General features: G+C 46.1%; 2 protein-coding genes across 5 annotated transcripts in view; both read left to right on the top strand.

Annotated features, from left to right (window-relative positions):
- Positions 1–1,380, top strand: part of Kdm3 (Lysine demethylase 3) — a 577,918-nt gene extending 576,538 nt beyond the window's left edge. For all 4 annotated transcript variants that reach the window (XM_033473464.2, XM_033473465.2, XM_033473466.2 and 1 more), the window contains exons 17-18: positions 15–270; positions 352–1,380. In XM_033473464.2, coding sequence (XP_033329355.2) covers positions 15–270; positions 352–664 — 569 coding nt within the window. In that variant the 3' untranslated portion in view covers positions 665–1,380. The remainder of the gene's footprint in view (positions 1–14; positions 271–351) is intronic.
- Positions 1,381–6,222: 4,842 nt separating this feature from the next.
- Ptpmeg2 (Protein tyrosine phosphatase Meg2) lies at positions 6,223–24,776 on the top strand. The gene is made up of 10 exons (XM_033473467.2): positions 6,223–6,636; positions 9,825–10,058; positions 10,187–10,276; positions 10,496–10,636; positions 16,541–16,804; positions 17,292–17,680; positions 17,775–18,014; positions 18,115–18,265; positions 18,358–18,565; positions 18,995–24,776. The coding sequence occupies exons 1-10, from the start codon at positions 6,604–6,606 to the stop codon at positions 19,222–19,224; spliced, it is 1,980 nt and encodes a 659-aa protein (XP_033329358.1). The 5' UTR covers positions 6,223–6,603; the 3' UTR covers positions 19,225–24,776.
- The last annotated feature ends 1,095 nt before the right edge of the window (positions 24,777–25,871 follow it).

Raw genomic sequence — 25,871 nt, 5'->3', positions numbered from 1 at the left:
TTTTGTCATTGCAGAAGCACTGAGAGCGATAGACGAAGCAGGCTGTGATATCTTGACGAGGCGACGTGTCCGTGAACGAGGAGAGGCGCCCGGTGCTTTGTGGCACATCTACGCAGCCCGAGACGCTGACAAAATTCGAGATCTGTTGAACGCAGTGTCCTTGGAACGCGGGGCCCGTTTGGAACCCCATCACGACCCCATCCACGATCAGAGTTGTTATCTCGATGGACCGTTGCGGGAACGCTTGTATCGCGAATACGGCGTCGAAGGGTAATTATTTAGCCGATTGTCGTTAGCGATACGCGCAGTAAAGAAGACCGCCGAAATTAATATTTATCTTATTCTTCGCAGGTACGCTATCGTCCAGTGCCTAGGCGACGCAGTATTCGTGCCAGCTGGCGCGCCACACCAGGTCCGAAATCTCCACAATTGCATCAAAGTAGCGGAGGACTTCGTCTCACCGGAGAACGTCTCGCACTGCTTCCACCTGACACAGGAGTTCCGGGCGTTATCGGACACACACACCAACCACGAGGACAAGCTGCAGATCAAGAACATCATCTATCATGCGGTAAAGGATTCCCTGACCGTTTTGTCGAACGTGAAGGAGGAGACTCTTGCCAAGCCGAAAAGCAACAACGAGATCAAGAAGGAGGAGACGTAGCCCTAGGCCCCCTGTCGCGGTCGCAAGAACCGTTGTTGATTAACTTTGTTCGACGAAAATCTCACTGTTGCAGTGAGTGGGAACTTGTTGCCGCCCCTCCGCGCTCTCCCGAAACGCGCGCTGCGTTGTAACATACACATTATACACATACAAACGCGAATCGTAAATTCGGGATAACGGGAGGATCCTTGATGATTCGCGAATCCTTCGAAGAAGAAGAAGAAGAAAACCTGTACCGAGGTGCAAGAATTTGTTGTGATATTTGACGAGTAACTCAAAAGTTTGATTTAATGAGTATTGGCTGAGCCAATGGAAATGAGCGCGAGAATGCGTGACGTGGAAAAGGAATATTCGTTGTTTCATTTGAATGTCCTTTTTACGTATATATATATATGTATCTGTAAATATATATGTATGTATACATATATATGTATATATATGTGTGTATTTATGTATATGTATATATATAAATATATTTTTTTTCTGTTTCCTTTCTCGAGTAAACGCGAGCTGGACGGACATGAAGTCCCCGGCGAGTATTTTGCATTGAAGCATTGGAGGCCGGTGACACAGACCGAGAATCGCGCACCGCGGCGTCCATTTACCAATTGTGATACCGGGAATGAGGACTTTGGATCATACATTATTTGTAATTACTTATATCGTGCCTGTATTCAATACATACTGTCTATATTATATAAAATGTAGATAATCGATTTTACTGTGTAATGAATTCTTACTATAGCAAGTAAACGAGAGGATTGTCTAGAGGTACCTTTGTGCAATTAGATGTCGAATTAACAAAAAAAGAAAAAAAGAAAAAGAGATGGGCGATACACACACCGCCCCGGAACGATTAAAAAGGATCGCAAAAAGCAACATAAAGGAGAAAGGAGGAACGTATCGTGTCGTTCGTTTAGAATGGATCAGTGATAATTGTCGATCCCGTGACCGTGCTCTCGTGATCTGGTGCTTTTGGTATATTCGATTGTATTAAAGACAACAAGGGGAGGATGAACGATGATATTTCGAACAAGCGCTTTGCCAAAAAAAAAAAAAAATAATGGCCGATATATGTTTCTCGCCTGCGATGTTCTTGCGTGCCGGGCGTTAATGGTCGCGCAAGAATTTAAACACTGCCTAACCCATTGTCCGCGTCAGTCCAGATAACAAATAAGGTATAACACGGAATTTAATTGCGCGCGTCGTGTACGTTAATCTCTCTCTCGTTGCAGTGTTCGGCGCACCCGGGAACGATAAACACGGTGTTTCGGTTTTGTCTGTCCCTCTTCTTCGAAAAATATATCGGCTATAAACGGGAGCAAAGTAACGGTACGCGTTTCGCGCGCGTGACGAGAGAAAAAAAAAGGTTTGTATCGCTTGTCGTTTTTGAAAACAGAGGCATCAGAAGCAAAACGGGGAAAAGTAACAAAAGCGGAACACTTGAAACGGAGAAACAAATTTTCGTCGATATTAATTATTATTATTATATTGTCCCCGTGAGGACCGCGAGATCGAGAACCACGCCCCCCCTGTACAGACTCGATTAAATTTAATGTTTTTATAGATTGGATTTTGACGTTGTGACCCAGTGATGCGACCCAGTTTAACAAGGGGTAGAGAGAAAACGGAAACAAATCGGGGGAAAGAACCGTGAAATCTGTTATTTTTGTCAAATCACGCAATGAAGAGCCGTCTATCCGAATAGAGAACAGCGATATTCTAATTGTATTGTAATTAGTAAGCTAATAACTGTCGTAAACGTTATTTAACGCGAGGTGTAAAGGTGTAACACACAACTCTCGAAGTGCCAATGTTTTGAACGACGTGGAGATTCTCGCGTGGTTTGCAAGCAAACACAGAGGAGAAAAAAGAAAAGAAAGGGAGAAACGAAGAACGGATTTTAGTCATGCAACAAGCCGCACACAGATGACAGGGCTCAGTTCCTATCATTTTAGAACCAACGTTGTTCGCGTTCTTCACGTTCAAAAAAAGCTCGCCCCCCATCTGACCTCGAAAGCCGTCGTCCGACCGCGATGTTTTCGTTTTTTTTCTTTCTTTTTCCGAACTTGAACCGTTCGCTCCACGTTCTAACGCGCTATATTATCCTATCCGGTCGTTTGTCACATTATTTCACGCTTCTGCTTAGAAGTTCCAGCGAAGCTCGTTCACTCATTTGTTGAGCCCGAAGAAGATTGTTTCTGATTTTCAGCTCGGCTGTGTCGAACGGTTTCAATGAAAAAAGGGGGAAGGCGACGGCTTTGGAGTGCGGACACGCGCACGTAATTAAACCGCGACACGCTTATCGATCGTCGAACGTTTTACACCACGGCTAAGATAATCTCGAGACCGAAACCTCGCGAGAGAGGGAAACGAAGGAGAGAGAGAGAGAGAAAAAAAACGAGGAAACCGATGAACAAATCACTGGAAAAATACCCTGGAGACCCGCAATTTCTTTGATCTCAACATTCGTCTAGCATACAACGACTTGATTAAAAGTAATATTTAACGAGTAAATTTTTAAATATCCTTAGTGTCGATAAGAGTAACGTTAATGTTAACGGGAATAATAAGTAAACGGGACAGAGCAAGAAGAGGAAACCGGAGAAGTACCCTTTTATTGATTCACGAGTGTGTCGATGAAGATGATGATGATGATGATGATGATTATGGTAATGATGATGTTGATGAAACGATGAACAATGATGATGATGACGATGATGATGATGGTGGCGCGATGATGATGTATAAAGTTATAGAGAGGATGAGAAAGAAGCATACTCTGTGTATTATTGCTGCAGACAAATTTATTATTTGCCCCCCGGTCCCCTTCCCCCTCCCCCCAAAAACCCGCTACGTGTATGTAAATACATTTATACATACATATATGTATACATATATACATATATAAATACGAAGAGGAAAACGTAGAATTTAAGGGAAACACACTCCACAAAACATGGACAAACAGGAAGAAAAAAAAAATCATACACTTTACACGCGTAGATAGATAGTTTATTATACCATTATTAATTATTATTAATTATTATCATTATTACGATTAATTATTACGGAGGAATATCGATATTTAAATGTTGCTGAACTACGCGGCGATGAGAAGAGCACGATTAAACGAACGAGAGCGAGAATATTGTAGAGTGTGCAAGCGAAAGAGAGAGAGAGAGAGAAAGTTTCGAAATGATTGTTTCTGTGTGTGCGCGTATGCGTGTGTGTGTGTGTATGTGTGCGATCGCAAGTGCGCGCGTATGTTGTTTTTTTGATCGAACTTCCGGAAGGATGCGCGAGAGAACAAGGGGCCGTGTATTGGGGGCGGAGTGGAACGGATGATCAGACAAATTGTACAGCCCTTAGCTCCTATCGAAATCTATCCACCCCCAAAAAGTCCCGCACCACCCCACCACCGGCTGCCCCCAGTCATAGCAATTATGAACCGCGGGCCGGCAGGTCTGAGTATAATTTTTTGTACTGTGTAAATGTAAGAACATACGTTTGAATAAGAAAAATGTTTATATTACAAAAAAAAAAAACAAACATCGACGGACCACCACCAATCAATCGACCGAATCCTCGTCGGCATGCGCGCCGGATCCTCTCGAGACCATATGCGACACTCACACAGTGGCGTCGTGCTTAAGTTTATTAACTGTTCGAACCGTGTCGAACGAGAAACGAATACGCGAAGATTAAGCGGAATCGCGTATAAGTCAGTCGGTCGGTTCTCTATTATTCTCGCTATCCTGGTGAGTCACGGTATCCAACACCTCTACACGTACGTTCATTCTTCTATTACCTTTCCAGGAGCCTCGTTAACGAAAACGTAGCCGCGATCGATGCATTTTTCAGAGGATCCAGGCCACCGCGAACTTCGAAAGTTGATCTCATTATGGGACTTGTTGCATCGACGCGGACGCGCGGTATAACTTGTTGCTCCTTGGCAAAGATTCAATAGCAATTTCTCACTTCTTTCACGGCTAGGGTAGGCAAGGTTTCCAGGGACGATGGCGACCTTGCCCGCGCGAACATACTTGCCGGCTCATAACAGGCGACGACATAAACGAATCTCGGACGATACACGTAGAAGGTGTTTCTCAATATGATATAAATAGTCACGCGGGTCGAGGGGAGTGCTCGGAGCAACGCATCTAAAGTTAACGATGACGATAAGGAGAGGAGGAGGAGGAGGGGACGTCTGATGAGGAATCAGCTGGGATCAGTGGGAGTGGCTGTAACGTAAGAATGAGCAGAGGAAGAACTCGTTTTCCATTCATAGATCCCACACGCGTCCACGGCGAAACTTTCCGATTCGAATTCGAGAAGCGTTATCCGTGGAAAAATGAGAAAGTGGACTTATTAATTCGCGAACGAAACCGAGTGCATCGTGGCACGTGTCGATAAGACAGCACACGGTGCTCCAACGAAGATCCTAATCTTCGATCGGGTCGCATGTCCCGTTTCAATCCTGCGGGATCACGGCGACGCGGCTATGATGCCTTTTGACGATGGCTATACACTACCAATGATAGCATATATCCGGCGCGAGGAGGACAGGCAACCGATAAAACTGGTGTAAATCTGTAGCTAATGGCATGTAGCGCGCGACAGACCCGACCGCTTTCGAAATGACGATTACTCATCGCGTTCAGAATTTCCAAGCGAGAGATAAATTAACCGAAGAGAAGAAGTCTTTTTCCATTAAAGCAGCCAGGTGAATTAACTGTCAACCGTGTACCGGCAACCCATTCGCAGTGTCAATCTCATTAACCGCGTCATTTTATTTTTAAAACGTTTATTTTTAACTCGACATGATCAGTATGGAAAGACTTATCTTGCACCTTCCAAGCTTTCTCCAAATTCTTGTCAAGAAGTAATAATAGGCAATTTTTTACTTTTAAATGTTTCTAAATCTTAGTACCATTGAAAACGATATTCATCTTTTAGTTGTAAACAATAATCGTTTCGATAGAAATAAAAGAAGTCCCATTTAGTGCGCTTGCTGTCGCCAAATAGGACCACTTATGCTTGTCAGACTGACACAAAGAGACCACGACGAGTTGTGGAATCATTTCTACCGGTAAATATCCTCAAATCTCCGCTCTATCAAATCCACTACTCGATTTTTAGCTGCGGTCATTAATCCAACAAGAAAATATTCTTCGTTTCGAGGTTTTAGACCCAATTGGCGCCCGTATTCGCGTTTCCCGGCCGACCTGGTTTACGTTTCTCTCACAGATACGACGAAACCGCGACGAGTTACCAAATAATTTTTACCGGTAAATCTCCCAAAATCTCCGCTCTATCAAAGCCCGTCCGTCGTTTTCGCTTGCACGCATCGTATAAACAAAGAAACGGTAATTTTTCTTGCAAGTTCTGGGTCCGGCCGACCCCTGAATTCATGCATCCCGTCGAACGGTCCCCCCACCATCGTTCCGAGAGACGCCTAAGGCCTGCGGCAAGGTATTGCCACCAACCCCCTACCACTCGGTAAAACTCCGTGACACCCCTTATGGACCAGGCAGTAGCGCGTGGTACAGTGTGTCACCTACACGGGTCGTGCAGCCTGCGTTCAAGATGGCGCTGAACTTGTGCCGAGAAAGACGGCGATCGAGCGTCTGAACGGCGGCGAGGAGAGAGAGAGAGGCGCACGGGCACATTCGTGTGTTCGCTATATCGTGGTGTCGAGAGCGTCGGACAATGAACGTGAGCCGGACCGATCTATCAGTCGACCAAGTGACTCGGACCGGCCGTCGATCGCGAGTACCCGCTTGAATACGCGAGTACCCGGGAGCAGAAGGGAACAACAAGCGGGTCGTGGCACAAAATGTGGCAGTGGATCGTGGGACTAGCCTCGAAAATAAGTATCCGTTAGCGAGAGTGGTGCGCGGTTTTTTGTCGGTTATGTCAGTGCGCGTCAAGTCAAAATGGCAGCCACGTTAACCGTCGAGCAGGAACAGGTAAGGGCGACAGCGACCGATCGATCCTTCCCGTCGGATATATTCGAAAACCGTTTTCGTCGATCGGAGGGACAGTGCGACCTCGGACGCATTCCGGACGTGTTTACGGCGAGTAATATAAACACGTCGCTCGTTTCCTCGCTATCTTTATCTCTCCCTCGTCATCTCTCTCTCTCTCTTTCTCGCTCTATCTCTCGCTCTCTGTCTTTCTCTCTCTCTCTCTCTCTCTCTCTCTCTCTCTCTCTCTCTCTCTCTCTCTCTCTCTCTCTCTGTTAATCTACGTGTCTCCGTCTCCGTTCGTCCGGTTCTCCGAATTCTCTCTTTTTCTCAACAAAATTCGAGCCGAAATTGCGCGACAATAGGAACCGGTATCCGCTTGAACCGCTTCCGTGGATATCTCGCGCCGATTATCCCATTCGAGACCAAGCATACGCGATGCTTGTTGAATGCGCGCGACGGCCAGCGGATTTTCGCCGAGCCTCTCGCGTGCGTACGTCGACGTTTGATCGTCGACGGTTTCCCATTCAGCCAGCAGACACTGTCATCGGCGGGAATAACGTCGAAGCCGCGGCCGTAACCGCATCCGCGCCGGGTCTCGGTTCCTTGTCTCGCCTGCGCCGGGAACCGGCCCGAGGAAACGAGCCTCGTGATAAATTAATGCTGAAACGGCGGACGAGCCTGAACACTCTTTTTTTCCCGTTCCGTAAACACCGCCGGAACCGGGGGAACCGCGGGAAAGAGAGACGGGAGGACCGCTTCAAGAGGGAAATGAAAAATGCAAGAAAATCGATACGCGTCCGACGGCGCGCGTACACTGCCGTTCAAAAGTACGCGGACGATGTTCGGTGATCTGTGAATGTACCGGCCTCTGCTGCTGCTGCTACAGAAATTCGAACGCGAAATTCGCCGACAAGTATCCTTTAGCGGAGCCATGCGTTGCTTTTAACGTTTCCAGCCGCCGGAAGTTGTTCAAAAGCTGCGCCGTATTTTAACGCCTAAGTCTACCGTGACGGTCGAAATGACAGGCGTCGTCGCATTTTCTGTTTGAGAATCGTCCGAATCGCAGGTAGCTACGTCGGTCACTTTTGAATCGTAACCGTGACGAAAATGCTCGTGTATCTCTTCGCTTACAATTGCCAAAGTTTCAAAGGTGCAGTTTTCGTTGACAGCAGCTTGAAAGAAAAGCCGCTGCTTTTCGCGAGATTTTGTTGCCACGGTCGTGTGCCGATCGAATATTTGCTGATATACAGGGTTCCCCGGAAAGAATCATCCGATTTCAAAAATTTATATTTTAAAAAATTACACACAGAAAATTATGATTCAAACACGAATATAACGGGAAAATGTGTGAGTTTTTGTTTACAAGTGTTCAATACGACCTCCTTTCGTTACACGTATGATATCATTGCGATATGAAAGTTCTTGCTAAACACGGTGTAATGTATCTCTGGTAATTGTTTGTACAGCATCACAAATGCGTTTTTTTCAGTTCATTTACACTTGTAGGTAAAGGTGGTACAAAGACAAGATCCTTCACAAATCCCCAAAGGAAGAAGTCGCATCGGGTTAGGTCGGGTGATCTCGGAGGCCAACTGTGTAGAACCATATTATCGGATGAACTGCGACCAATCTAACGGTTTGGTAGTTCCGTGTTAAGAAAATTCCGAACCTCCAAGTGCCAATGGGATAAAAAGTAAAACTCGCACATTTTCCCGTTATATTCGTGTTTTAATTATAATTTTCTGTGTGTAATTTTTTAAAATATAAATTTTTGAAATCGGATGATTCTTTCCGGGGAACCCTGTACGCGTTTGAGAAACGGTGCAGAATTCACAGCAGAATTAGCGTCCACGCGGAATGCAGTTTTGCGCGAACGACGACGTTTTCCGTCGGCGGTGTTTCCCGTCGGCGACGATGCCGGCCGTAATCGCGGTCGTTCGTCGCGGCGACGGGCACGGGGAGTGAGGGGAATTTAACCAAAGTATCGATTCGCGATATTAAGTTTCTTCTTGACCCTGGAAGCGAACCTATCCGTTTACCGTGGCCGCGCGGTCCCCGGCGAGCGTACTATGGCGGAAGTGGCCGGTGGGGAGGCAGTCGGCCACCGGAAGTCAGATCGGTACTCAGAGCATGTACACAAATCATTGACGAACGACTGTCGCGCGTTTCGAAAGCGTAGAAACGCCGTGAGACCGTTCGATCATTTTAAACGCCCGTGGACAGACTTATTCGCGATTAATTAGCGGTGGAACCTCTCGGCGAATGAATGCCCACTTCCGGCGATTGTTGATTTCACACCGGTCGGCCGCGGAAAATTCTAACCGACCTTTCCTTCTATCTTTTCACGACCGAGCCGATCTTCTTTCTCAGCCCCACTCCGGCCGGAATAAAATCGCAACTTTCGACCGTCTGCTACCTGTCTGCGGATCCTTCCGTCATTTATCACCGGGTTCTGTTGCTTCTCCGCAACACCTGGCTCCTGTCGCCATTTTTAACGCGTTGAATGCCGCGCCGGTTTTACAGAAATTGTCCGCGGCGTCACGATGAATTTTCTTTCATGCGATACATACAATGTTGAAATATTATATTATAGATAATTATTAATGTATATAAATATTATATTATAAATATATATATTATAGATAAGTTACAGTGTATAACCATGTTTGATATGTTAATTGCGACAGGGGTCACTGTTTCAATTGACGATGGTAATAATAGAAAATTTTAGATATTGACATTTGTTTGAAATTATATATATATATTTCTATCAATTTGGGCGCGCCGGTCACCGGTGGCCCCCGTGGCGTCATCGCAAAGTTAAGTGCCGGTCACCGGTGACCTCCGAGGCATTCAACGTGTTAAATCAAGTTCAAGAGCTGGTACACGCGTCGCTGTATAGTCCCTTTTTTTTGTAATATTTCCTGAAAAAATATTGATTCGAGGAACTGTCTTGCCCAATATTGTATTATATAATATAATATTATTTATTATTTTCTATATATTATTTTATATTATTAATAAAATAATATTTATAATTTATAATATACAACCTATAATATTTATAATTATAAAATAATATATTTATATTATTTTATATAATATTATTATCTAAAACTAGCCCCTCCGGCTTCGACCGGCTCAACGATTGTCTCAAGAGTAACCGCGCATTGTGTTTCAATTTAAAGGCCACGAAAGAGTTTATAGAGGCAGTGAACAAGTGCCGGGCAGGCAGGAGGGCCGGTCCAGTGTCCTGGAGCACGGCAGTGAAGTTCTTAACGGCTAGGAAGTTCGAGGTGGCCAGGGCCTTAGCTCTCTACGAGCAGCACGAAGCCACCAGGAGGAGAGAGGGTCTGGCTCTTCTGCATCCCACTCAGGAACCGTTGCTCAGCGAATTACGCACAGGAAAATTTACAGTCCTGGTAAGAGGAACGACGCCCGATTAACAAAGAAACCGAGAACCGAACGAAACCGTTCTTTTTTCTTTTCTTCTTTTTTTTTTACTGTAACGCCGACTGAATCGATCCGTTCCGTGCACGTTAAATTCCAGCCTTCCAGGGACGGCACAGGGGCGGCCATAGCGATCTTCACGGCGCATCTGCACCTTCCCCAGAATACCACGCACCAGACAACCCTGCAAGTGAGTAATCCATAATCGTTTCGAACCCGGCTGGCCCGACGTCGATGCAAATTAGAGACCCGGCGACAAGAGAGTTTACAATTCCCATTTAGCATCGGCAAACACACAATGCACTTCGATACTGAATAATAAGGGATGATGCAACAAGTCGACGCCTAATAGGCCGCTTTTGTCACAAGACGCCTCTAACAATGGAACTTTCTCTGTTGCGTTCGCCAGGGCGTTGTGTATCAATTGGACGCGGCACTCGAGAGCGCCGAGACCCAGAAGCATGGGCTGGTCTTCATCTACGACATGTCCGACAGCAAGTACCAGAACTTCGACTACGACCTCTCGCAGAAGATCCTCACCCTGTTGAAGGTGAGTAACGTGAACAAACATTGCCCCGCAGCTCTACTGCAAGTCTCTCCACGATCTCTCATCTTATCGTTCTCGGTGCGCGATCTTCGCGACATCCGACAGCAGGCAGGAACCGCTTCGAACAATCGACTTTCTCGGAAGCGAACCTTATCGTTCTTATACGCAACACGCGAGACAACACGTTCGCACGATTAGACCCGACGGATTCGAGCGACCGCGCGACGATCACGTTCACCTGGCCCGTTTCGACCGCGTCGCGTTTCGAGACCCGGATCTGCCGGAGCCTCGTGAAACAGAGGGGCCTCCGTCGCCGCCAATTGATCGTTCCAAATATGGCCCATTATCTATCGCGCAGGAAATTAAATCAACATCTTTGCCTTTTATTCTTACTGCGAACGGAATCAGGACGCGTAACGCCACGCGTGGCCGTCGTCGGTGCGCGAAAGCGCGCACCGAAATAACGTAGAAATCGGTTGCGGAAAACGCGCGCGCGTCGTGTTTTCTTTCTAATTTCCACGTTCCGGTGAACGAGCTTGCTTCACGGTGGATAACAAGCGACGGGAACGTTTATTAGATTATAATTCGAACGCTTCCTGAAACGGTCGAGGGGCGTCTCCTACGTAGCCGCGATCGTGTCGCAGATTATTATTCCGGATTACGCGAATCGCGGAGGGGTAGTTTTCAGGGGCACGATCCACTCGGAAATCATCGATCGGTCCCCGGCCCCTCGCGAACGCCGTTCGAAGACACCGGGTATAATGGAGGGTTAGGGGCACGTAAAGTGATTCCGGAGCGTCTCGTGCACGGAGGGGTGCATCTCAAAGAACAGGAAAGCTTTAAGGGGGGTTGTTCACGCTCGACGAAAACCTCTGGGCTGCAATTGCCCAGTGAACCGCGGCGGCAATGGGCTCTCCTCCGCCAAGGGTGTCTCAAAGGTTTCGCCGGAATGACTCAATTATGGGGTACTTACGGGGCCACTATTTATAACGAGGTGTTTGCGTCACCGCGCGTCCACGATAAAAATACTGTCTCCGCGTTTAGCCGGTTGTTTACCAGGAAGCTCGTGCAACCGAGCCTCGCTTTTCCTGCTGGAGAACCCTGCGCCGTTCCCGTCACCTCCGGGAAACAGTGTCTGTGGCGGAAAGGGAAACGACGCCGCGACGCTTCTGTTCCGATGCTTTCCACCTCGCATAATAGCGCGCCGATACTCTTTCGGTTCCGCTCTATTATTCGCATTTATGCTGCACGATCGCAACCCACGTACCCCCCTTCCCTCCCCTCTTCTCACCCGCCCCCCTCGCCGAGCCGGCTGAAACTTCCACGACGATGAAACTCCGCTCTTTTCACCGGCCACCTGATTGATAAATTGCCGTTTGAATCGCGACCGCCCGCTCGAATACTCGCTTTCTCGGTGTTTCCACGCCAGTGGAATTCGTGCTGGCCGACAACTATCCGCTGATCCTGCGATTTCCATCGGCGGTGGTTTTTCGACTGGCGCGGCAGTAGATCCGGACGACCATGGTCGGACAACAGCGCGTGCGAGAACTCGCGGCGCGACGATATTAATCGTTATCTGTTGGCGCTGCGATTTCTTTCACAGTCGACTAACGCTTCTTGCTTGCCAACCTTTGCGATTGTGAACGTGTCGGCTATGGTTTTCATGCGTTTCTGGGAAAAATGGGTGCGTAACGTTGAGAAGAAGGAACTAAAGAATTGTTGGTGCGAAGATTCGAGCTTGTTGAGATTGTTAGAGGAAGAAATCAGATTCTATTTTCTAATTCTATTTTTTATATGCCGCGATCGATGCATACAATTTCTATTTTGCACAATGATCCTCGGTAATGATTGTTTTAGAAAAGGAATTTATGTTTATCGCGAGACTGCGTTTACTCGAACGCTAAATTATTGGCAACTAGAGAATAAAATCTCGTATTCCGGTGCGAAGTTAACGAATTTCCTTTTCGATTGTGAACGTGTCGACTATGGTTTTCATGAGTTTCTGGGAAAAATGGGTGCGCAACGTTGAGAAGAAGGAACTAAAGAATTGTTGGTGCGAAGATTCGAGCTTGTTGAAATTGTTAGAGGAAAAAATCGAATTCTATTTTTTATATACCGCGATCGATGCATAAAATTTCTATTTTGCACAATGATTCTCGATAATGATTGTTTTAGACGGAAAAGGAATTTACGTTTATCGCGGGACTGCGTTTACTCGAACGCTAAATTATTGGCAACTAGAGAATAAAATCTCGTATTCCGGTGCGAAGTGAACGAATTTCTACGCGATACAGAAAATTCGTATCTGTTTGTCTACGTGATTCGTAACAGCGGAATGTCAACGGTATCAAAGTAGAATTTTATTTCCGTTTCGCAACATCTATATTCGGTAGATTACGTTGGTTTTCGTAACGTGTAACCTTGACACGTTGCTACAGCGGCAAGGGATTAATCTTTAGCCGCTGTGCTCGGAAATAAATGTGTTCTGTTTCGGTGTAATCCCGGCTTGCTGAACAAGTTTTATTTATCTCCCGCGTGGGCAGTAGACTTGTTCATAAATTATTATTTTAGGACATGTCTGCGTAGGCAGACAAGGGATAAACGTTTACTATTCTATGTATAATCCGTCCAACGAGACGAGACGACGACTATGAACAATCGCATGGCGACCGAGAGACGTGCACGATTGAGAAAGATCGATCGACCATAAGTTCAACGGTCGATCATATACGGCGACGTTAATTTTTTTTCAACTAGATACACGTTTTTATTGTAACAGATTCGAACAAACTGAGTTTTATATATAGTATATATATTTAATAATAATTTAATAATTTATATATTTTATATATATATTTAGATTGCGAAATAGTTGACATTTTATCTAACGGCAGCTTTCTAATAATTCCCTTGAAATCGGAGGTCAACAATTCTTTAAAAAATTGAAATTAAAACAATAATCCACGATTCAAACAATTATTTAGATTATATATAATATAACAAGCATAATATAATAAATATAATTTAATCCTTCACATTCTAAGGTAATTTTTATATCAACAAAGTTTACATTTAAAAGATTGTTATATTCGTATGCGTAAAATGCACTTTGTCGTGTAAAACAAAAATACTATGAGTCGGGAAAAATAATTTTAGATTTACAGTTAAAATAGCTTCGAGTGCAAAGGGTTAAAACAAGTTCCTTCGACATTGCTATTTCAAAGCATAATTATCGCGCTTCTGTTAGACACACTGTTGAAAAGTCTATCGATAAATAATGTATAAAAATACCATCCGCTATGGTAAATATTAATATCAGTTTCACCGATCGAGCGTGCTTAAACTTCGAAAGCAATTGTTTAGCTTGATTTTCGGCACTCTCGTGCCGATCGCGCAGCGTTTGCCCGCATTTCCCCGTTCGTATCGCCGAGCGGCCTTTACGTAAACCGTTCATTAAAAAGCTGGCTTACACGGTGTATCCTAGTTCATCGTAATCACTTGAAGCATCGCTCGAGAAAAGGCGAGTTTCGCCTCTAAAAAAAGCCAGCCGTCGTCCTTGGAATCAATAGTCTTCCCAGAGAGAGAGAGAGAGAGAGAGAGTGAGAGAGAGAGAGGCAGCAGCCCCGGCGGCGATGTGTCTCCTATTTTCGAAAAATCGATTTTTCGAGCGGCGTCGAGCCAGGTGCACGCACGTCGGCCCGACAACATCCCCCTTAAATCTTGTTCGAGTAAAGCCGGGGCGCAGGGGTTGCTCTGGTCGGTTAGGGGTTGCTTGCCCGTCACCCCCGGTAAGTGTCTCGTTGAGAGACCCTGGTCGCGATACGTCACCGAACGCACACAGGACCGCCGCGAACCCCGCCGGGCAGAAAGAAATTTCACATAAGGGATGGTTGGAGGCACAGCGGCCGAGAGCGGCGGCGAAAAGAAGGGGTCGGTTGGCGCGCATGCGTTCGTACGCAGGAGAGCATCGCGACGCTCGCGGTCAGTAATCATCGTGACCCCTTTGCGGCGTTATCGCGGACGGATCGAGAGAGAGAGAGAGAGCGAGAAGAAACGAAGAGAGGTCGGCAGTCGTCCGATTTCTTTTCTCCGGCGGTGCCCCGGCTCTCCGCGTGCTCTCCGTTCCTCTTTCGAGCCTGATTTTCACCTGGTTCCGCCGCCGTCTCTACCCGTCGCCAGGCCGAGGCCGGAGCCGCCGCGGAAGTTGGTCGTCGCGCGATGTTCGACGGACACGCGTCACCACCGTCCTCCTCGACGTCCGTTCGATCCGTGTCAAGCGTGCGAGCTCGGTTACGCTAATTCCGCGCGGTATCGATTGACTGACCGAGTGCCGGCAGTGATTTTTCGATCGCATCGACGCCCCCCATACGGTCTCTCTAAGCTCTCCCGACCCGGGACCGGAACCCAGTGTGCGCTAGTGCTACGACTTGGACTTGGCCGAACCCGGCTGCGAGGATCGATGGCCGATCGACGAGCACTCGGCCCGGTGCATCCGCGTAACAGAACGCTCTAATCTATCGATTCACCGTCTCCCAGCCCCCGCTATCTGTCCGGATCGCCGAATCTGCCCTGCTGATTGCCCCGGATCTGTAACGGGCTCGACGACCCCGGCCAAAAAACCCGCCGGAATAATCGGATCGGAGACCTTTTCTGCTGCTGCTGCTGCTGCTGGTGCTGGTGCTGGTGTTGGTGCTGCTGTCGCTGCCGCCGTTGGCTCGGCTGGTTCCCGACGTAACGGGGTTTGTGTGCTTAAGATCGTGGAGATGTAGTGGCGTGCTGCTGACGTCGTTGCCGTTACGGTTACTTCCGCCCTCTATACACACCACGAGAGAGGGTACGGAGGGTTAAGTTCTCGTGCCTGCTGCATTTTGCATGCTCCACATCGGGAAACATTTTTCTTCTACTCCACCCTACCTCCTCTCTCTCTCTCTCTCTCTCTCACACTTTCTTTCTCTTTCTCATTCTCTTTATCGCATTGTCCTCGAGACTTTTTCCGTTGACCTCAAAATTTCATTGTGCCCCGTTTCGTCGACTGAATTATTGCTGCGGGCGTTTACCAGCTGGCTGTTTTCTTATTAATCCCTCCCCGGAGGCCTAGCCGGGCTCTAATGCTGGCTGTCTCGGGGAACGACGGACCTGTCCGCGCATTAAACGTGCATAGAGACACCGCGGACCGCCTCCTCGCAGTTGGCACTAGCTCCCGGCTTATAAACCCCGGTGTGTGCTATTATTGCAACGTCTTTGAAAGGTCGCTCCGTTTCGAAAATAAATTATGCAGTCACCTGAACCGATCGCTTTTTAATACCGCAGCGCCTCATTTTTTTTCTCTCTCTCTCTCTCTCTCTTGCTCTCTCTCGCTCTCCCTCTCCTCTTCCTCCGCGCTGCACCGCATCGCCGGATGTGCGGTGCGTACGTCGCCCGAGGAAGACACATTCGCCGCGGCACCACCACCTCGAGCATGCTCCTCGTCGCATTGTGCGAACGCGTTAGTGTCGCATTAGTGTCGATTACTTCGCGTTTTCCGTTGCCGGCGTCGTTCGGGCCTCGGGAAACAGAAGGTGTTCTCTCGCCGCTGAACGATATTCCTCCTCTGTCATCCCCCTCCGGCAGTGTCGTCTCCTTCGAAGCAGTTAGCGAGACCCGGTCGGCGGAGAATCGTTCGTCGACGTGCCGAGACGGTGTTCTTGAATCTTTCGGTCGAAGCGTGGACCGCGGGTCCAACGATTAAATAGAGCCTGCCGGGCGTCCATCTGGCAGCTGAAATAGCGGTCAAGTGCAGTTGTCGCATCGGGGGCCTCGAGCACAGTAGTTCAGACATCGTGTGGGACACGATGACGATCCGAGCGTAGCACCGGTCGTGTTCGCTGGAAGCCGTTTTGCACAGTGGAATTGTATTTGGTTTTGCAGGGCGGCTACCCGGCGAAGCTGAAGAAGGTGTTAATCGTGACCGCGCCGCTCTGGTTCAAGGCGCCGTTCAAGATCCTGCGGCTGTTCGTCCGCGAGAAACTGCGGGACAGAGTGTTCACCGTATCGATTCCCCAATTGACGTTACACATCCCACGGGAATCATTACCGCACCGGTTGGGGGGCACCTTGGAGGTACAGCATGAGGCATGGTTGCTCCACTGTCTTAAATCCATGACAAACAGAGGCGGGGGTGAACTTTGCGAGGTCAGTGCCGCGTACGCGAATACACCCGCGCCGATTGCCGAACTCGCGGCTGAAACGCGGTGATACTCCGGAGAATTCTCGTCGCGTCCCGGATCTCACCGAGCCGTGCCTCCGTTTCGCGGGACTAATCGATTCGACCGAGAAACGACCGCCTCAAATTAGCTTAGAGTTCAAGATTTCTTCCGGCGACGTTGAATTAGAGGCTCTTTAGGCGCGCCGGGCTCCGTGAAGAAAGCTGCTCTCCCGGTCCGCGAGGCTCTCGGAGAGCGCGAGGCTCCTAAACAAGAGACCTCTGCTTGTCCGCGGACAAAAAACGGTGGCAAGGTCGCCGCGAGTAGCTCTTTCCCGGAGGCGTGAAAGGTTGCCAGCTTGTTTTTTTGGTAAATGGTCCTCCGGTAGCGAAAAATTGTCAGCGAATCGGTTCGGCAATCGGCGGGTCGAAAAAGAGGTCGTGGAATGATCGTAAGGCGGACATTTGCTTGCACAGGTTACCCCCAGAGTGGGTAGTCCTCTTTCGCCCACATCGAAAAACCACACGGCCGCCCAGAACCCGAATGGCACCACGGTCAGTAGCTCGACTAGTCCTATAATCGATAAGAGCAAGGTGAAAAATGGTATCTCGAATATCGGGGACATCGAGATCACGAATGGTGACGTCTGGATGGGAACCGATGAGGCGCCGTCACCAGTGCAACCGCCGTCCTCAGCCAGCTCAGGGTTCAGCGATGACGACAGCCTCCACGGGGACCTGGGGCTTCAGGCAGTCAGCATGGAGCAGCTCATCGAGGACATCCATTCGAGGGGGCGCGCCGGCTTGATAGCGGAGTACGCGGAGATCAAGCAGAGACTGCCGGAGGGCTCGTTCAACAACGCCAAGTACGTACGTCGTTCAGACCTCCTTCCAGAGGCTGGCTGGACCCAATTCCTTTCCGAATGTTCTGGCTTAAGGAACTCTCGTTACGTTTTTCAGACTGAGACCAAACCAATCGAAGAACCGGTACACCGACGTGCTCTGCTACGACCACAGTAGGGTATGCCTGTCCCAGATAGACGGGGACGCCACCTCCGATTACATAAACGCGAACTTCGTCGACGGCTACAAGCAGAAGAATGCGTTCATCAGCACGCAGGGTCCCCTGCCGAAGACCTGCGGCGATTTCTGGAGGATGATCTGGGAACAGCAGACGCTCGTCGTTGTTATGACCACTAGGTAACCTATTCGAGAGCACCCGAGGCCGCCGGTTAAATATAAATAGTAGGCTTGAAATATGCGAACGGCTTGATGGCCAATGGTCGCGTCTTTGTTACAGAGTGGTGGAACGGGGACGTACGAAGTGCGCACAGTATTGGGGCCCGGAGCCCGGCGACGAGGTACAAGCAGGTGGTTTCACGGTGACCACGCTGGAAGTCGACACCAATCCCGATTACACGATATCTATGTTGCTCCTGACAAATAACAAGGTAGACACCTTGGGCGGATGTGTCGCCAAATACGGTTCCGTTAGCGTCAACACGGCCGGCCGGCGAGAATGCAAAATATGTTATCATTTCAGACTGATGAGGCAAGAGAGGTTTGCCATATGCTGTACACAGCGTGGCCGGATTATGGCGTTCCACAGTCGGCCAGGGCTCTGCTACAGTTTCTAGCCTTAGTAAGACAACAACAAAATAAATTACTCGCGTACAGAGGGGACACATGGGCTGGACATCCGCGGGGACCTCCCATAGTCGTCCACTGCAGCGCCGGAATAGGAAGGACAGGTAATCCGAGCAGCCTGATCAATAGACCACCGATCTTTATGGAGAATGAAAGCTGTCTGTATAAATTGCATGACGCGGGAGCCAAGAGTAATTTTTGTTTAACAAGTTCAATTTTATATATATATTTTAAAAATACTATATAATAGAACTCCAAGAATGTTGATTATATCGGTTGCTCTCCGAATAAACGCAATATAAAACAGTGAAAATATATATATAGAAAATAAATAATGTATATATTATTATATTATTATTATATATATTATTATTATTATTATTTCTATATATATATATATATTTTTCACTGTTTTATATTGCGTTTATTCGGAGAGCATTGCTTGTTCTCGTTTAGCCTTCATTAGGAATAATTGATCGAGCCATGCGAAGGGTCGAGGGATGGAATGAAACACTGTTCTAATTTGTGCGCAGGAACGTTTTGCACGTTAGACATTTGCATATCGCGACTAGAGGACACCGGGACCGTGGACATCCGTGGCACGGTGGAGAAAATCCGAGCACAGAGGGCCTACAGTATTCAAATGCCAGACCAATACGTCTTCTGCCATCGTGCTCTGGCAGAGTACGCACTCTCCAGGGGGATGCTTAGTCCGCAACATCTCGCTATGTTACCTCCACCCATAGAAGAGGATTCCGACTAGAGGATAAACGCTCTATTATCATGTACCAGAGATTGATGTTCTTCCCGAGTATGCGTAATAGTTCTCCTTTACATAGCCTATCTCTAGCTTAAATAACTGAAAGTTATTTTTTGCTATCATCTCCATCGATGTAATATTTCCGATTTCTACTACTTACGTTAGGCTACGAAATACCGAATCTATAGGGGGTATCCCGACAGAGGAAACTAGACTTTTTTTCAAGGCCAAACCCGTGAACCAGGAATCCTCGACGTTTCTGCGCGCGCGGGAATATTTTAAAGAAAAAAGAAGATCCATGTGAACGCGACGAGAGAAGGATAGGGTTATAGAAATGATGAACGGGATTATTATTCGGTGTCGATTAAACGAACGGTGGTGCGCCGTGGACACCGATGTTAGAGGAATTAACGTTGGAACGGAGATGGCCGTCGATCGGATACCGCCGATTCTACCTTTAACCCTCTCATATGTAAATTTTATTGTACATTCTGAGAAGTTGTTCGCGAATTTTATTAGAGACGCTCCGAGAAATGCCTCACCTTGTAAACATTCCATTGAAGTAAACGAAAGAAGAGAAAACACAAGTACTATGTCAATTAAATGAAAATATATACATATTTATATATATACACGCACACATATATATAAATATAATATATAGAACGGGCACCAGTTGTCCCTTGTTTCATAGATTCTCAACCGATGCCTCCGATTAATCTCTCTGTTGACGCGTTGATACGTTAACGATTCGAACGATTGCCGAAGAGGATTGCGCATCGAACCGCCCACCAGCGGGAACGGGTTTGAAAATTAGCGTCGCTTCCGTTCTAGAACCGTGCAAAGCTTTGTTACGTGCCTGTGGCGGTGCGCACAGCGTACGCACACTATTCATTCTGGACACGGTCGATCTGCATTCTCGATTAACGACGCTCAGCTGCATTTTATTTGACGAGTCGACACGAACACTGTGACGACTCGACGATTATTCTCGTTGCAACGTCCCGTTCGCTGTTCGCTGTGAAAACCGCGGGGCCGCGTTCTTCTAACGAAATATCCCATTCGTTAATTTACGAATCGAAAAATCGACTGAAATTTCGGTGAACTCGACGCCTCTTAAAAGCCTCTTCGAAGCGTCCAACAGTGGGATATTTTTTGGAAAATACTCGACTCGCGGTTGATAGCGAGGAAAACGCGACGCGCGCCCTAAGATGGTTCCAAAATGGCCGGCTCCGCGCTCCCGGGCCACGGCCGACCCCGAATTTACGCCAAGTACAAAGCTCGTAACGATAGATTGTTATAGAATCTTTATATGAGAGGGTTAAAGACCGGCGAGCCTCATTCGAGACGATCGATTTTGAGCCGAAGCTCGACCATTTCTAAGACGAAATTCGTAGGAGATACACACCGCTGTTACGAGAGGTTTTGAGGTATTTAAAACGTGAGAGAGAGAAAGAGAGAAAGAGAGAGAATGTGATGTTTTATCGGTGTCCAAAATGGGATAGTCGCATGTGTTTCTGAGAATACCTTTAATATTATCATTATTATTAATTATTATTACTATAAACGTGTTACGACGTACGGCCTTCGTCGTGCGGAAAATAAATAATAACCGACACGATCGTGTTGATAGACAGTTTTTTGGGTGACCAAAGATTATCTCCTAAAAACCATCTCAGAACAATTGTGGTAGAAGTAAAGCTCGAACGCGCGGAGGCTAAATTTCGCTGACGAGGGATGTTGCAACGGCGGCCATCGAGCTCGCCTAAACTTTCACGTTGTCACACCGAAAGAATGCAAGCCGGTCCTCACTGTGTATTCTCAAATCGTATGCGAGAGAGCGAGAGAGCGAGAGAGGGATGAAAGTTTATAGAAATCAGTGTGAGGGATATTTTCGCAGATTTATTTTTGCTGAAAGCTCGCCGAATGTGGTCCGATCGAGCTCGATGGTCGGCCGGTGCTCCTCGCGAAAGAGACAATTTCGCGGAATGATTCCTTTCGCAGGGATTGCCAATCAGGGATCATTATAGTTATTATTACAAGTACGCTCCGTTCGACGAAACGAGGAGATCGGCGTTAAACGTTTGAACGGCTGAATCGATGAGGAAGATTCATCGACTAGTTTTACCTCGAGAATCAAACGGAGATGCGGCCGCCTCGGCGAGCAAGTTAATAAAATTAGGATTCGCCTGCGAAACGGGAAGTATTGTAGCGAGCTGTTTCAGTCGACAGAGATTCTCCAAATGTGTAACGGTAATTTCACTCGTGACAACAATCGAGTCTTTCTATTACGAGGGTAGTTCGAAGTTAACTTGTCTCTCGAGGTGCCGACTGTAGAAGTCGTTCAAAGTTCTTAGCGGAATGACGTTTGCTGATTCGAAAGTTTACGTTCTTCCATGAAAGCCTTCTAATGTACGCGAGGGAGAGAGAGAAAGAGAGCAAGAGAGAGAGAGAGAAAGAGTAAAAGGGGTGAGATGTGATTTCTAATTTAAGGCTTTTACCGAGTGACCTCCGATCAGAGAACCACTTGCGTTGACAATGTAAGGGTTGCACGTGACCCGTGCGCCACCCTTAGCTTCCCGCAACTTATTTTTCGCTGTGTACGTTCTCGGCGGCTTGACAGCACCTGTCGTTAGCTTTACGGATGTCACTTATCGATCAGTAACCGCTGTTTTACATGCGAACGGTGCACAGCAATCGAAACGAAAATCAGCTCTTCAACTTGATTGAAAATACATTATAGCAGTAAAATAGCCTTCCGGTTTGCAAACGTACCGATATCTCGCATCGAACTGCAATCACCTCGTGCGCAATTTACGGCTGATCAAAGTCTCCCGAGATCGGCGAGGTTCCATAGAATCGACGAAAATTCTCACCGTCGTAAATCGTTCTCCGCAGCTGTAAATTCGCATGAAAGATCGCAGTTCGCAGATCGTGGTAACGCAAACAGTTCCGCGAAAAGCAGTGCCCGCACAAAGTTCCGCCGTAGAGCATTTTATCGAGCGACTCTCGAGTACCGTAAACTATCGAATGAATGAGTGTTGAAACTGTCCGATTTCCAGCCACCCAATGTCTGATTATCCGTTTGTTCAATGTGTGTCGAATAGTTGTGAAAGAGAGAGAGAGAGAGAGAGAGAATGAGAGCGAGAGAAATTTGCGACGCTGGATCGTTGTTGGGACGACAATATGGCGTCGCGACAGTGTTCCCCGCGCCTGTGCGATCGTAAACGACAACCGAGGCACGATTATGTGATAGCCGATTAGCAACTTTGATTCCTTTTGTTTCACCGATTTGTAATTCGTCGTTAGGGCCCGCGCGTCTACTTAATTGTCCCTCGATTCTATTCGATTTGCCATAAACGACGTTTGAGTCGACGCGAATTGTTCTCCGCTGGGAACAATGCAGCGTCGGGCAAAAAAAAAAAAGAAAACGTTTGTCTTCGATCGAGAATGAGATGAAAGAGATCTGTCATCGATCCCGGAACTAAGAAATTCGTGCTAATTAAGAACGATCGTTTAAGTAGTCCACGATGAATCTCCAACGAAGTTTCTCGTCAAAATTTTTCTTGGAAATCTCCGGCGGCTCCAGCGCGCCGAGGATATACATATACGTATTTAAGAAAATTACAAAACACTTCGACGAAAGTTTCGAAATCGGGATGTGCGGGGTAATTGTTGGTTGGGAGACGGCAAATGTTTTGCGCGGCGTTGAAAGCTTATTGCCCGGAATCCAACGCGTGTATTTTTCTGTACAGAGTCTGTGTATATTGAACGCGCAAGAAATTTTTAGGCACCGCGTACGACGAACGTCGACGGTGAGCGCTGTTTGTTAGAGAGATCTTCGAATTTTATATAACGAGAGGCGCTGTTGTAAAACGCTTAGTCAAAGTTAAATAAGTTCGAACATTTGTCGACGTACGCACGTTCCTCCTACTCTTGGGTTACCTTACGAAGGGCATGTTATCGGTACAATCACGTTTATTATTACTATTTTATTACTATTATTATTATTATTATTAATTATTATTAATTATTATTATTATTTTGTCTCTAACGTTTGTAATTAGTTCACGATGCCCTTTTATATTATCTATACAATATTTATTAAAACATTTATCTGAAAGTACTAGTACGATGTATATGTATATATATGCGCACATATTGTTGTGAAATTGTAAGGTTCACACTTCAACCTCCGTGGCCTCAGAGCTCGCAAAACAAGAACAGTTCTAATTTGTAAAAAATTTTCTTTCGTTCAATTTCTCGGTTCGACGGAATGTTCAATTAGAAAATCCTGTTGCTCGCACGGGACGGAGGTTGAATCGCGATTGAATTTTCTTTGAAGCGAAAGCGGAGATTCGGTTTTCGACGTTTTCATCCCCCGCCCACGCCCCCCCCCCCCCGTAAAGTTCCCTGTTAAGTGTGAATGTAACAACGTGTGATTTTATAGGAAAACTTGTATGTGTCTATCTCGTAATTATCCTCAGGCGTGTGAAGGGTAGTAGCGGGCGAGAAGCGCGTGAACGATTAAGAAAGAAGGGCAATGATAAAGAGAATGATAAAAGGGAAAAATAATCCACCGGAGAGCAGGTACCAAAGTTCTTCTGTTTTGTTCGTTTAAGATGTTCGGACGAGCAACGTGCACGCTATTGCCAATTCGTACAGAGTTCTCTGCGCACATTCAAAGCAAACTGCGGCCGGATAGATCACGAGAATTGATCTAACAGTATTACGACTTATGAGTTTGTACCGGGTGCTTCGAAATATGTGGTCCGTGCCGATGAAGGGGCACCCTTTATATTAAAAATCGACGCTGAAATTACCGAGCACTAAAGGCAACGTTCAAGGAATCAGTTTATCATTATTATATATATAATAGCGATATTATTATATTAATATTATATTAATATTAATATAATAATATCATATTATATTAATATATAATGATATTATTATATATCAATTATATTTTATAAAATTAATCATTCGAAGTAGGATCATGTTGACAATTTTCCACTTTTATGTTGACCATAATTTTTGTGTTATTAAGATGAATTTTCCAATGGTGACAGCAATCTGATGCAAGATTGTTTAATAATTTCTTTTAGGATCGCCGATTAGGAAAAATGCTTGAACGTCTTTCAGATTTATGAAGCCTCTACTTCGGACAGATCACATGTTTCGGAGTAGCCTGTAGCTCGAATATCGTCTTTCATCTGTTCTCCCTGTGTTCTCCGTTTAGTTACTTTGAAACGAAGCCTCGAACAAAGTGGGAAACACGGAACGGAACGAGATGAGTAATATCAAAAACTCTTGGAGAGAGATATTTTAGCGCGTAAAATCGAATGCATGCGATATTCCTGTTGTTTAATTCGTTGTTTTTTGAACATTTAAGCGAAACGTGCCGAGACACGTTTTGTCCGGGAATAACGGAGATTTAAATTAAGAAGGAGAAAAAACAAATTGTACATACGAGTGACATGACTTCGAAACGACTATCGCACATAAATGTATCTAATAATTATTTAATATATTGCAGATATAAATGGCATTAATTACTTTTGTTCTTATTTCCTCTTTGCGCCGCAAAACTGCGTTTATTGCATTTGCAAATTGACTTTAAACCTTATCAAAAAGTGTTGATTAAAGTTTTTCAATGGATTTTTATAAATTACTGGAATCAAATGATTTCATTTAGTAGCCGAACAAATGGTTCATTGATTTACAAGCGTTATTCGATGGACCCATCATCGCATACCAGCAGATGCGCGAACTAAATCTGTCCTATATGCGCAATACAGGGTTGCTGAAAAATATTAATTACGTCATAATTAGGGCGAACATAAATAAACCAATGGCACAGAATCGTTCAGAAAAATCTACTGCATCGATATTGCATGAAAAAACAGTTGACAACACGGTATAAAATAATTAACTGCATTTTGAAGTTTAATTCATTATTATATTAATTAATTCTATTTTTCAGTATTGTCATCGATTTTATATACGTGATATCGACGCAGCAGATTCTGACGAACAGTTCTGTGCCCTTCGTTTAATTTTTCATACCCTAATTTTGACATAATCAATGTTTTTAGGCGATCCTGCATCATGCATACGTGGCGCCTCTGTTGGAGAAACAATGAAGGAAACTGCGTTCGATGTTCATACAGCACCAATCGGTGCAGCGGCAAAACGTTCAAACTGTTGGCCAAAATCGACTGTCAGTAATTTGTTCTCGTCACAAACTTAGGATCAATACAGACATTGCACACAATACAGACTAAGTCTGTGTTGCCATCGTACCATAGCATCTTCTACAAAGACGGTAATTAAAAAAAAAGAGCATTGCATACAATGTCTGCGCGGATCCTAAGTCTGTGCCATTACGTTAATAATCTGCCGAAAATGCTTCTGCTGCGCAAGAAAAGAAAGACAAAGTAATCGAGAAGGTTTAACGTGGGAGCGAGCAAAATTTCAAACACTTTCCCTTCGAATTAACCCCTTAATGCACAATTTTTTTGAAAAAGGCCGACCAAAGAAATCAATTTTTTTTAATGTAAAAAGACACAATTTAGATCGTTGTCTTGGCAAGAAAATCACAAAAATACAAAAATAATGGATATTTATACAATTGGTATGATTTCTAA

The sequence above is a fragment of the Megalopta genalis genome, chromosome 3 (assembly GCF_051020955.1).
Source record: "Megalopta genalis isolate 19385.01 chromosome 3, iyMegGena1_principal, whole genome shotgun sequence".
Classification (NCBI taxonomy): Eukaryota; Metazoa; Arthropoda; class Insecta; order Hymenoptera; family Halictidae; genus Megalopta; species Megalopta genalis.
Note: the sequence above shows the minus strand (reverse complement) of the source record. Positions and strands in the feature narration are given on the sequence as shown.

What these genes read in the sequence shown, in the direction of transcription:
- Ptpmeg2 (XM_033473467.2), top strand. Translation starts at nt 6,604, where the DNA reads ATGGCAGCCACGTTAACCGTCGAGCAGGAACAG. An exon ending in TAACCGTCGAGCAGGAACAG is followed by an intron (nt 6,637 to 9,824) that starts GTAAGGGCGACA and finishes TTCAATTTAAAG; the next exon opens with GCCACGAAAGAGTTTATAGA. An exon ending in CAGGAAAATTTACAGTCCTG is followed by an intron (nt 10,059 to 10,186) that starts GTAAGAGGAACG and finishes GTTAAATTCCAG; the next exon opens with CCTTCCAGGGACGGCACAGG.